Genomic DNA, 13,941 nt, shown 5'->3' on the forward strand with positions numbered 1-13,941 from the left:
ATGAATGACTTTATAAAGGTGGAAGTCCTCATACCTTAGAGGAAAAACAATGTCTCCCCTTTTCACTGAAATCTTACTGTGAATCATTCCTTAACTGTCGCTCTCCCTGACCAGCCCTAGTTCTGCATTGTCAAATTTGTATGAGGTCAGGCTGGCCGTGGTGGTCGTCATTGCCAGTACAGACTTTTCACAACTTCCGTACACTTTGAGAACCACAGTCTTCTTTTCACTTCCACATGCCTTATAAAATATAGAAGTTACATTCTGGTATATTTCTAAATGAAATTTCAGGTTGATATGCTTTGGAACTTGATACATTTTTTTGGATTCCCCTGCCTGTATGTCTCACTTGTATGCCTTTGTGAACAAAATACTCACACTCACACACACACACACACACACACACACACACACGTGCCAGCAAAGATACCCACACACAGACACATGCTGTTTGTACACCTACCTGCACACACACAAATACATGCAGACTTCCTGGCTTTGGACTCCACTCGAACTGAGAGTTTCTACCTCCATTTCCATTCTGGGGAGCTTTGGCTTTCATAAGTGACTGCATCTAACAGAGAGGCTGCTGTGGGCAACCAACCCATGAACAATGGGCTTAAACAGAAGAATGAGGGTAATGTTTATTGGAATAAAGATTAGGCTTTAAATTCCTCAGGGAAATGAACCAAATTCAATGTTTTCCTGTTATATATATATCGATGCTGTTGTGGATCTTCTGGGGAAGGAAAGGGGTAAAAAACAAACGTAAGCAATCAGCTCTTTCATTCAGCAGTGGAATTTTTTGGGGGGCTGTTTTAGCTAGGCTTTTTGACAATCCCTGATTTAATGTTTTCACTGTGGTGAGGACAGTAGCTTCCCAAATTTTGTGAAAATCTAAGCGATGGAGGGTGTTGTTTAGGGGGAAACAGAGTGCAGTTGTTTAAGTAATCCTGGGCCAATAAGCATTTGGTAGGTGGAGTTACTGTTGTGTGCATATACAGAGCAAGATAATTCTGAATGAAGACTTTAAACGTCGCACATGCTGGAAGGGCTGGGGTTCTGCTCTTTGTGCATACAAAACAAGTGACTAGGTGACCAGGTTTTGCTTAGTGCCCATTGGTGAATGCAGCTTGTTTGATAAGATTAAAAAATACATGTGAAGGATTTATCAGAAGCCCTTATGAATATTTCATGAGTTGATATATTCAGCTGAATGAATTCAGTGAGTGTCAGTGTGTAGCTTGCAGACAAACCTCATCCACAAGGAGGCTACTGACATAGGAAGCACTTTGGCGCATTTTCAGAGGCAAAGCCAGGCTGATAAAGCTCCTTGTGACAGCCTGACTTGCCATTCTTCGAGTGTGCTGCTCTTGCTCTCAGCAGTTCATACATTGGAGCCTCTGCTTCCTAAATTAAACGGAAAATAGTTTGCAGACTTATCAGCCTTCTAACCTGCAGCCGTGTCTCTGCTATGCTTGAGGTTTTTGTTTTGGATGGTGAAAGCTAGCACTCTATATAAGACATGACAGCAAAAGATTCTTCCAAGGAACTTACTGCTTCTGAATCTGAGGTTTGCATAAAGACTTTCAAGGAGCAAATGCACTTAGAACTTGAGCTTCCGAGACTACCGGGAAACAGACCTACATCTCCTAAAATTTCTCCACGCAGTTCGCCAAGGAACTCACCATGCTTTTTTAGAAAGTTGCTGGTGAATAAAAGCATTCGGCAGCGTCGTCGCTTCACTGTGGCTCATACATGGTAAGACACGACTTGGAAGTGTCTACAGTGCTTTTCATTAGTAGGCAGTGATTTAGAAATGTAGTAAATGGAACATTGGAGTTTTGTTTATAATACAGACCACAAGTGTGAAATGAATGGAGAGTGGGTCAGCAGAGGAAATACATAGTGAGTGCACTGTGTATTAAATTATCATTGTGCTACTAGCTGTTTCCAGATAAGCCTCTCACTGGAGAGAGTCTTTAAAATTACTGCTTATAAAAATACCTAGCTAATTTTAGATAAATTGAGAATTGGAGGAGTTTCAAAAACGCAGTTTTTAATCTTTGTTGAGCTGATGGGTGACTGTTTTGTGTGTTTCGTAGTTGTTGTTGATGATACTTTTAATAGTATATTTTTGGTAAACGAAGAGTTTTAATTTTAGTTTTAATTTAGTTCTGAAGACAATGTATAAAGTCGAACTTAATTTATTGCATTGCCATGTTTGTAGTGTAAAAACCAGTGGGGTTTTGCTTTATTGACTATCTTTATAGTATTAAGGAAAGGGAAAACTAAGTTCTCACTTTTGAAATTACATGGTTAATCAATTTTATTTATGATTCAAACTGCTATTATCTTTAAGAGCCTCTTGTAAAAAAAAGTGACTTAAAATTTATAGATAATAATAAATATCCAATTTCCTTGGGAATGCCAAATAAACAAATTCTAGAACACCTCTTCGTTCTTGCACTGAGCCTATCACCTTTAATATATATGTTATATGCAATAGGCTAGCTTCCCTAAACTCATATACGACTGAAAAGTAAGAAAAATCACAATAGACATTATACTTTAATTGCAAAAGTTAGGTCATTTCAGATTTTTTTGAAGGATATATTTTCTTTCAGGTTAAGATACCCTTCAAAATTTGGTATCTGTCCCTATAGTTTTTACTAGATAGAGACTGTAGCAATGAAGGGAGCTAGTACCTCTTAAAGGTAATTTTAACAATCATTTTGTGATTGCATACTAGATTGCCAACCAACATTATAAGCCAAGGATATCTGGTTTTTGAAAATTAATATTTACATGAATTCTGTTTTCTACTCATCTGAGATGTTTGTCTGCCTAATCTAGGGCACAGTGCATTGACTAATTCAAGTTACCCCTAGAAATATGTAGATTGCCTTTGGTGGACACTACACATTTAGCCAACATATATTTTACCTAGCTAAAAATGATATGGTTATTTTTGTTTTCTGACAATGGATTATCGTTCATGTAACTGTTTTATTGGAGAGTTTTTTTGGTCGTCTTTTCATGAATTAAATCTCATTATTTAATTGTCATCTCATACTTATAGAAAATACATGATGAGTTTTTCAAATCCTACCAAAGACAGCATTTGTATAAATGTATTTATATATAAGTATGTACTGATTTAAAGAAGTCCTCTCTCTAATGGTTTACCCCACCCCTAATATGTGTATATTTTCACACATTAGGTTGTTGCAAGAATAAGTGTGGTTTTTGCAATTATTTTTAACCTTTTAAACCGCACTTACTTTTGCACCAACCTAATACTTTGCTAAGTAGTATAACTGAATAGGCGAATGCATAATTAGTTCTCATAAAAGAAACAAAGATGGAAAACATACAATTAATTAATAGCCTCATTTTTTTAATGCTTGGGTTAATATTAAACCATTATTTTCAAGTAATGGTAAATCTTCATAAAACCTTGGCAATATTTTCCTTATTATAAAGTTCCTGAGTATAATAATTGGACTTTTTTTTAGAATAGATTTTGATATGTTAGGAACATAGAGGTATAAATACTGGATTTTCGCTTTTCAACAAAACTCAAATTTTTCAGTGATTAAAGAGCCAGTTTTACTCATGCATTATACAAATTTTCTTGCAGCAAGTTACAAAAAGAATAATTAAATGATATCTGAGGTAACTTATGCTGTTAAAGTGATCTTATTCTAGCTCAGTTAAAACAAAATTTTCCACAAATTGCCAAAAAATAAAACATATGACTTTGGCATAATGTAGCATCATCTAAGTTTAAAGCATTCATTAATTATAATACCTATTTTATAACTTTAGTTATGACCATGATTCATTTTCATTTAATTTTCCCTCCCAACTCAGGCACTCCCGTTATTTTTTTTAGTAAAGCTGTACCATCATTTCTTTCGACTCCTGATTATGCCCATATTTATGAGTATATCTATTATTTTATCTGAGTGTATGTTTAATATTTTTCAAATTTATTTTCATGGAACATTTAATGAAAATTTCTTTTGAAAAATATACTCATATCTTATATATTTGAATGACTTTCTCACTGATCTTAAAAGTCATGTGCTTCTTTTCTTTTTTTTTAGCTCATATGTAATAGTTACATGAGGAAATAAGAGCATAAATATTTTGCCTCTTTGTCATGATGAAATGTAACCATCCTTTCATGATCAATGATTGGTATTTTCCAAACCATGCATTTAAGTTAGAAATTCCAAGATATGCAGTTAGAAGTCTCTGAAAACATGTTATTACTTTACAGTAGACAGTAGGCTTCTTTGAAGAAGATTGGATTGTTTTGATTCCAGCATTGAAATTAAAGTAATTTTCATGATGAAGCCAAACAATGCAGAGGATACAGTTTATTTCTAAACCCATGGAACAATTTTTTTTTTATCTTTAGTTATTTGTAGATTTCATATTTTGGTCAGATGAACATGTAGTTATGGGTTTGCAAACCTAGGATATGAAGTGTGGGCTAATGGCAGACGATTTAAAAATTATTTGTAAAATACTGACTCTGGGATTATTTAAAAAATATCTGAAAAAAGTAGATATTCAATGTGTTGTCACTAATCAGAATATTTACACAATCCTAAATCTGGAAGGAATTTGGAGGATTATTTCACTGCTTCCTTTATTTACCCTTGGGCAGAACCACAATTACTCCAACTTTGACATATGGAAATCTGCTCTATTTTTAAGACTGGAGAAGATAGTTCTATAACTTCACTTAGTACATAATCTTACTACTTCATGGTCCGGGTATTATACAATTCTTCCTCATGGTCCATCTATATATAATATGTAGATTTATAATCTGTATTTTGGTCCTCAATGGATATTGAGAAAACACTTAGAAAAAACTGCTTGAATCTAAAGATCATTATTAACTGGTTCCAGGGTTTTCTTTTTTTATTCAGTCAACTTACAGAATTGAGCACTACCGTGAGCAAGAAATGAAAAATATTCTTATTTAACTCACGCGGATTCCTAAACTTACATAATTTAAGTTCTTTACCAGAATGTTCACATGTATCATCTAAGTTTCACTCTGTAATATATACTCTATAATATACTATGAATTCATGTTCTTTTCAATATTACATGTTGCAGATATAAAAAATAAAATATTCTGAATTGCTTCAATTTCTTCCAGGTATTTCTACTCCATGAATCATTGTTTTAACTCTGAACCACCATTCCAAATGTCCAAATGCTTTGAATTCTTAAACTCGGAAGTGGACATCATACTCATTGTTAGAGGATATGAGAAAATGTAGATAACATGTCATACATTACCAAGTGTCAATGGAATGTTCAGCATTGCTAAACAGAGACTAGGGAAACTAATGCCAGAGTTCTTAGGTTAGCATATTATTTATCCTTAACCCCAAATCGGGGTGACAACTTTGGAGACATAATGTTATCCTACCTGGATTATGCAGCCTCTATTTCCTTGAGTGGCACTTGCCCCAGTGTCCAACTTTTTCAACCTTGCTTCCTTTGCTGATGTTTCAAGCTCTTTTCTCAGTTCTCCTCCATCTTCAGCAGCATGATACCCTCTGAAGAAAGGTACTGGTGATCTTGAATGCATCCTGGGCCCACTACACACTTCTTCCCTTTACTCTCCTTTTGAAGAACAAATGTGTTGGTGGGCACCACCCTCTGTCGGTCCATGTTTGCACATGGGAATATGCTTGCAAAGGAAACAAGAGTCTTTCAACTAGAATTAGTATTTGCAAAAAGACTTGTGTTTTGTTAGTTTTTTCCTTTTCTCCATGTAGTTCTAGTTCTACCTATATCTTGGAAATCTTTCTTCATTTTAATAAGGGTTCATGAAGCGTGTACTTTTTACCTAATGTATGAATGAGAAAGTATTAGAAGACATAGTTCATACTCTAAAGGAACTTACACCTGACAAGACAAAGCTGGAGAATAGTAAAAAGAAAACAATGAATATAATATATGCTTGACCTTTCTCTGAACTTTAGGTACGTTTACTGTCCAATGGAATTTAGCCCTTGTTTGTTAGCTAAACCTACTAAATCTGTGCCTGTCTGCTTCAGTTTCCTTGAATCATTTCCTAGCAATATTGGAATGTTTTTGAGAAATATTTGTGCCTTTACATATTTACTGATTGAACGTTTGATTGAACAAAATATTTATTGAGCACTTACTATACTGTAGACCCCACTCTGGGTTTAGGAGCTAAACAAGAAAGAGAGAGCCCTTACCTTGAAAGAACTCATACACTAACTGGAAAACAAATATTACGCATTAATTAACAATGTGTAAATTATACTACTGAAGAATGATGATCAACTTGGCATGAGAGAACAGAAGAAATAAACACTGCTAGAAAGTGAGTCAATGTATTAAGGAAGGTGTAGAGGAGATGACATTGGCACGGGGTCTTGAAGAATGAATAGGAGTTTTTCAGAAGAGCCAGCAAGATGGGTACTTTTTTGACCAAAGAAACAATAATAAGGAAATTCTATTACCAAATAATAGTAATAATAGCTCACATTTATTCACCATTTACAATGTGGTTAACATTGTTCTAAACGTATTTACTTCTTTAGTCCCATAGAAAGCCCCTGAATTATATAGTATTATTAGTTCCGTTTTATAGGGACAGGAATGAAGCACAGGGAGAATAAGTTCAATTTGCCCAAGGTTACGCAGCAAGTAAGGGACTGAGCTACGATTTGACTCAGAGCATGGGAGAAAGTCATCAAGGTTCCCTGGAGTTACAGCTAAGGTGCAAGGTGGTAAGATTGTCTGTAGTTGGAGTAATACTCTAGGGATTCCAATATCATGAATAAGACTTGGGGCTTTATTTTGTGACCAGTGGCAAGCCACTGCAAAGTCGTGAGAAAGGAATTGCCATATAGCTTATACTTCGGAAAGATACTTTGCAGGCATTGTGGAGAATGGACGAGTGGACAAGGAGATGAGAAGCAAAGGCAAAAGGGAAAATGTATATTTGAGAGATAATGACTTCTAATTATTGTGTATAGTCCATAACATTGAAATTGTGCTTATGCTATTCTTTATGACTTAACGAATTACTGTTTATGGAAACTGGGAGGAAAGTACATCAATTTCGTATCCCTTTCATTTATCACCTACAACATCAGGCTATGCATGGTGGTAGCTGAGGCACTGCCCCAAATACATCAAACAGAGCACAGGTGCTTAGGATGGGTGCCTCTAGGGAAAACCCTAGTCCTAATTTATAGAGGTGCTTTGTGTTGTTTATGTATAACCCTGGTGTGTGTGTGTGTGTGTGTGTGTGTGTGTGTGTGTGTGTGTGTGTAAATAGAAATTATCTTAGTCCACAGTGTGAACTGAATGCCAGTGGAAATCTATGCCTCCTAGCCTGAGTCTATTGCTTTAATCAGAGCAAGCATTTTCTCAGTAATGCAAGGCTATAAATGGTGTTTTCCTGGCCTTTTAATGTCTGCAAGTCTTCATTATATTGGATTTTTAAAATGCTTACTGTAAAAAGGGCTTTGTAAAGTAACGATGACAACCCCCAGGACACACGCTGGAAGGTGGCCCAGCAAGCGTCCCTACTGTCCAACTGCTGAAGTCTAGCCCCTTCTGCAAAATCCCTTCTGCTTTCTTCTCCCATTGCTTCCTCTTTCACTCCTTGCTTTTTCTCCTTAGATGTTTATAGGGCTTCCTTCTCTAACATCGCTGTCAGGACACCAGCAACATTACGCTTGAGGCATTTAAGCAATTCTCAGGAAAGAATCTAAAATGCTTACCATGGTTGACAAGCCTTACACTATCTGGCCTCGGGCTACCTGTGACCTCACCTCCTATTCTGCAGCCATGTTAGCCTTCTTCCTGTTCTTCAACAAACCTAGCATGTTTCCACTTCTGGGCTTTTGCACTCAGTGTCTTCTGCCTGGAGTATGAGTACCCTACATGTTGACATGGCTCATTCTCTTCCTTCCACATAGGCTTCTACTCACCTGCTACCATAGGAAGGGCTTCTCTGACTCCTCTACCTTTCACTTTCCACTCCCTTTCTCTGCTTTAATTTTCTTCTTGGCACTTATTATTACCTGAAAATACATCACCTGTTTGTTATATTGTTTTTACTTTCTATTGTGTGCCAACCCTACTAAATTGCCTGAGGGCAGGGATTTTGTCTCGTTTACAAGATCCCAGGCACCTACAAGAAAGGCTGGCACTTAATAAACATTTGTTGAAAAAATAAAAGAAGGAATGAATATGGCTCCTCTTTCTTGCTCTTAGAACACTGTTCCTTCAGCCAGAGATGAGGGCGGAGAAAAGGAATCTTAGTTGATGCTTGTTCCACAAGCATCCTTCCTTCATCGATCTCATAATAGTTGTGTTCCCTTTCTGCCAGTAGGGCTACTCTAACTCTCTTCCTGTTTTGTGTTTTATGATATTGCAGGTACAGGTTTAATTACAATATCTCACTTGAGGCTAAGTGTTTTACATGGTAGCCTATTTAATTAAGCCACCGTGTACAAATCATGCTACCTATCCGGTAGTGCTACCAAGTAAATATGTATTTGTCTGTAGCGTGGTACAATTATTTATTTAAGTTATTCCTCATGCATCGAACAGCACAGTTGGTGCTTCAGCTCAGGCAGCTCTCCATAGCTCTTAACTGTCTAAGTGGAAGTGCACGGAGGGATCTATTTAGTTGTCCTTCAAAATGTTTGCATATTATATATTAGATTAATTATCTATATTTTTTCACTGATGCAACATTTGAAATATTAGCACAGCAATTTAAGTTTTTTATAGGCTTTCCCTGGCTGACTTTGAAGTGAGAATCTGTGACGTGCAGAGTGAGGACATTGTGAATTAATAACCCCTATACTCTAGAAAAGACATCTCCAGGAGTGCACATTTTCACTTGGCTCTGTCTCATTTTTTTCTGAACTGAGAGGTTGGGACCTCTGTCAGTCCTAGTCATGGTGTGACACAGATATGTTTGAATCCCACTAAGTACTTTGAGTTGAAAAAAAGAAAAAATGATTTGTTGCCCTTCTCAGATTGCTTCTGGCTAGAACTTAGGCATTTTCTCTTTGAGGGAGAATGACTGTTTATCTAACCCTTTCATGGAAAAGAACACGTGTCACATGGTGTGATCCGCTGACAGACCTGGCTCGTCCTCGTCTTCCTCCCTGCACCCCTCACAACTCAGGCTTATTGCAAATTACATAGATTGGAAAGAAAGGGGGTATCGGTAGTGTGGCTTCAAGGAAAACTGCTTTCAAATGGTATTTTCTGGAACATCAGTGTTCTAGGAACCATTTTGGGCATTCCTTAAAAAAATAGGGTGGTGATGATCTCTTTCCTGGTCCCACATCAAACAGAGCAACATGGATGACTCTAGGCTCGGAGACTTTTCAAGGGTCTCACACAGATTCCATAATCTCCAAGTACTTGGAAACCATCAGGTTAAGGGATAAATGAGTGGAAGGAGAAAAAATTCCTGGGTAGCTGTGCTTGATAAAGTCATAGTAATTTCCAGACAATTTATAACGTTAAAATTATATGCATCTAAGATGTCCAGGAATGGCCGCAGCATAAATGAGGAGGATGAAGTATCTGTGGGTCAAGGAGAAATCACTGGTAGGGAAGATTTAAAATTTCACAAAGTTACAAGAATAGTACAACACTCCCTACCTAGATTTACTAATTATTAATATTATTAATACAGAGATACATTGACTCTGTATCTCTCTGCATATATAAAACCTTATATATGTTTTCATTAGTTTGAAGAGAGCACATTTAGATGGAGAGCAGTAGTTTGAGGACCAAAAGGAGATTCATATATTTTTTAAATACGAAATTATTTCCATTCCATCAGCATGTTCTCATCCCATAATTTCAGAGTTTTATTCCTAATAGTGTGCTAACATACTGACAAATTATGAATATGTTTGTGGCCCCATTTAAAAGTAAACTATTGAAACAGTTACAGTGGAAGGTTAAAGGCATCTATAATAGTTTATGATTTTTCTTCATGATAAATTGTTGGTTTGAGGTGCTTGAAGTAGTTTCTAAGAGGATAGATGTCTGCAGCATTCAAATTTTTCTTCCCCTAAAAGAGACATTATTTCTTTTTCTAAACCTGTGAGATTTGTGTCATTAGTATGGAACATTACATAATGCCTTAATATACTACACATAGGGTTCTATCATTACATTATTTTGAAATTATCTTGAATTTTTTTTTCAGTGTTCATCTTTGTTTAATGTTACAAATCTGGAGTCAAGAAAGCTGGGTTGGTTTTCAGTATTTCCTCTTGACTTGCTAATGAAATTTTTAGATCAATTGGTCAACTGTCTTGGACCTCCATTACTTCATTGGCAAAATGGAGAAAATAGCCTTATGTTTAAGTATTTTCAAATATTAATTTAATTTAAAAACATTTCTGTCTGTTTAACCCACTCTCTACCTATCTCCTAAGATAATGTATTCAAGTACATAGCACACTTCATGCATTATAAGTCACATAATAGGTGCTACTGCTTAATTTTCTTATTAAATCTCTAAACATGCACAAACATTCACATTGGCAGTCTTGGTTGGTAAAGCAGAAATTATTTTTTATTATTTGAAAAGCATCACTGGGTATGGAATATGCTGATTTGAAAGAGTCAAAGTGCACGTGAGTTTGTAAAGAAATGATTTTATAATAGCCACTGTGTGACTATTTGACATACTGAAGAAACAAAATATCATTCATTTATTATAATGTGATAATCACATTTTAACGAAACAAGCTAAATTGTATTGAAACACAGGTCAGAAGATCCAGTGTGACTAGCTTACATTTCCAATAAGAAACTTTATAGCCTTGTTTGGATGCAGTCACCAATATGTTTTAAAACGCCATGTGTTATCGTCCACTGTGTGAAAGAGATAAGAAGAGAACCACTTTGAAGTAATTCCATCCACTTGCACCAGTAAGCTTGAAAGCAAAAAAAAAAAAAAAAAGCCATAGGAAGATGCCTTGTCTATTTCAGGATCTCACATTTAAAAACCCAATATAGGATTTAATGAACAAATGCCTTGGGAAAATTCTAGTGTCATCAAGAACTCATTTACCTCAAAACGTCTCCTTCTATCCTTTCTATTCTTCCACAAATTAATGACATCATACTATTTGTTACAGCATAGAGATTCTGAGAGTCCTTTTGTGGTTTAACTGGGCCACAGTTACCTCAGCCGTTTATACAGTAAAACTCTCTCACCATGGGGACTATTTAGGCCTCCTGAAGAGAGAGGTCCAGGAAGACAAAGATACTGAGAGATCCAAGTCGCTCTTGCTGATGTCGGAACTGCCCAATCTTCCTCCTGAGATCTTACCATTAAAACCCATATGCAAATTTAAACTTCCTGGAGATAATGATGGCCGTGGCCCTTCCCTGTCGCCTGCTTTCTCAGGTCTGAGCTCACCCAGAAAACAGGTGTGTCTCTAGCATGCTTATGTTTCCCAAAACGACACAGGCACTTGAGGATGCTGCGTGGGCTGGTGCACAGGGCACAACATTTGAATCCAACTTTACCTTTTATCACATATGTACTAGGTTTTGGACAAACCATTTAACCTACCTTAGTTTCTTTTTCTGCACCTGCAAAATTAGAAAACTCCTACTTCTATCTCTTTAGGTCATTATAAAGATTAAATGAAGTAATGTGTGTGCAATGCTTAGCACAATCCCGGGACAATGACAGCTAATTAGCGGACATCAGTTCACTAATGTATCCAGAGCTTATGATTTCATATAAAAATGTATAATATATATCATAATATAAATGACTTAAATAGTTTATATGACATGGTTTAATTAAACAGGTTTTCATTGAGCAACTGTTGTGCATATTAAATACATTCTTTTTAGACCCCTTACATGTTACTTAGTTGCATAGGATGGTACTTTATCTTAAAGCCTATATTAAGTGTTATAACAGATAAATAAAATTTAAAGAGAAAAATAAATCACTGTGTGTTAGGGGGTTTAATCACTCTCATACTTCACAGAGACCACTGCAGATTACTTTGACCAAAAAATGATTTTTATTCTTTAAAATTTCAGTTACGTTTTGAATTTGATAGTTGTCTCCATTAGTGAAACTAGATGCCAATGAAACACCACTTCTCTAAATTAATTTAAATAATTTCTAAAAAAAAAATAAACCAAGAGTGTTCTTTTCAGAGTACCAGAACATCACGAAAGTTGTTTTCCCTCGTCATTAGAGTCTAACATCCTAGTCATTTACTTATACGAGAAAGCTTATTCACGAGAGGCAATGGGGAAAAAAGCTCCGGATCTAGAGTCAAGAAGTTAGACATACATCCTGGCGTCACCTCTTACAAATTGCTTTTTTATTTGTTTGTTTTGAGTGGCGCAGAGGTGGTTATTTACCCTTCTGAGAACCCCAACTTCCTCATCGGTAAAGTAGAGAGAAAACAAATCTTTCCCTATTCATATATGATATTTATAAAATGAATTAGAATTGTTGAAAAACACAAAGAATTGGAACCTATTTACTGGAAGAAGAAGAAAGTTTATAAGACAGAAAGTAATGATAAACTAACACCAATGAGTACAAAGCAAAGTGATTGACTTGAATGGTGCAGGTGTACTTGGGTTTTTGTAAAGAGCATTCTGTTAATAAATCTTATTAAATACCACTAAGATTTTATTTTATGAAAAAGGAAGAGTTAGAGCTGAATGGGACCACTTAAGTGAGAAACTGTATGGAGACAGGGGCTAGACTAAATGATGCCTTTGGGTCTTATTTACACCCCCCCCCCCATGGGTCTTTACATCACTTTCATGATTCCTGCAGAAAGATGATAGAAGGCTCATATAACCAATATTCAGTGCAGGGAAAGTTGTATTTAACCTTTATCCAGATGACTTTATAACATTGAGATCAAATTGCTTGATCATTTATTTCTTGATCATTTCCAAGAATATTTAGGGATGAAAACAGAAATAAAAGTTATTGCTTCTCTTTTGATAAAGTCTTCCATCTCACATTATCATTGATCAGGCTGATTCTGCCTCCCAGCAAGTGAAAGCCAGGGAAAGGTTATATCCTTAAGACAGAGGTTCTGTTCAAGCGAATTGGTACATCGTTGAAAAATTGCTATTCAAATAAACTCAAAGCTTTGGGACAGTGCAAAATGGGATAAAATCCTTTGGACTTCACAAAAATCGTGCTAGCTTTCTGCTTCTAAGTTAATAAAAGTAAAATTTTTAGAAACCTATCTGGAAATTAGAGATTAAATTAAGCAACTGCTTCATCTGAATAAAGCTTTGCAGAGTCTAATATTCTGAGAGAGCTATCTTTATAAACACAGTGCTTCCTTGGGATTCAGGGATTTGAGCTTTAATGCTAGCTGAATCCCAAATGCCCAGTGAGCACATCTGCATACATTTTCTGCTGGTAGCTTTGTCAAATATGATTAATAATTACCTGCTCTACCATCCTTATCTTATACATTATGGTATGAATATTGAATATCAGTGGTTATAGAGTGCTTTGGTTTTCTGCAAAGTAACTTGTCAGAAACATTCAGAAGAAAAAAGAAACTTCCTAGAAGTTTTATGCATATCAGATTTTCAAAAATGTGACTCAGCTTTAAAACGTGTTAATGAATTTCATATTTTATGTGAACTCTGGAAAAGCTTTTGGCAAGTACTTCGTTACTCTGAAAATTTAGATGTTTACATTGAGTTTCTTAAACCATTGCTAGATTTATATATGTTAGTCCTTTTTCAATGGCTAAAAACCATAAAGACATTGCTTAGTGAATTAATTCTGATGTGTGGCTCACATTTCCATTTTGCATTGATTCTAATCAACAAATATTAATTGTTGGGTAATGCAAACAT

General features: G+C 35.7%; 1 protein-coding gene across 9 annotated transcripts in view; it reads left to right on the forward strand.

Annotated features, from left to right (window-relative positions):
- The window catches only part of PDE4B (phosphodiesterase 4B), a 564,992-nt gene that overhangs the window by 237,310 nt on the left and 313,741 nt on the right, over positions 1 to 13,941 (forward strand). The window contains exon 1 of one of the 9 annotated variants that reach the window (XM_019731919.2): positions 1,028 to 1,761. The exons of 7 other annotated variants lie outside the window; for them this stretch is intronic. In XM_019731919.2, coding sequence (XP_019587478.1) covers positions 1,526 to 1,761 — 236 coding nt within the window. In that variant the 5' untranslated portion in view covers positions 1,028 to 1,525. Of the gene's footprint in view, positions 1 to 1,027; positions 1,762 to 13,941 lie in introns of those variants that run through there. One more of the 9 variants, XM_074334887.1, reaches the window with a different exon arrangement.

This window comes from Rhinolophus sinicus, linkage group LG06, assembly GCF_036562045.2.
Source record: "Rhinolophus sinicus isolate RSC01 linkage group LG06, ASM3656204v1, whole genome shotgun sequence".
NCBI classification, from domain to species: domain Eukaryota; kingdom Metazoa; phylum Chordata; class Mammalia; order Chiroptera; family Rhinolophidae; genus Rhinolophus; species Rhinolophus sinicus.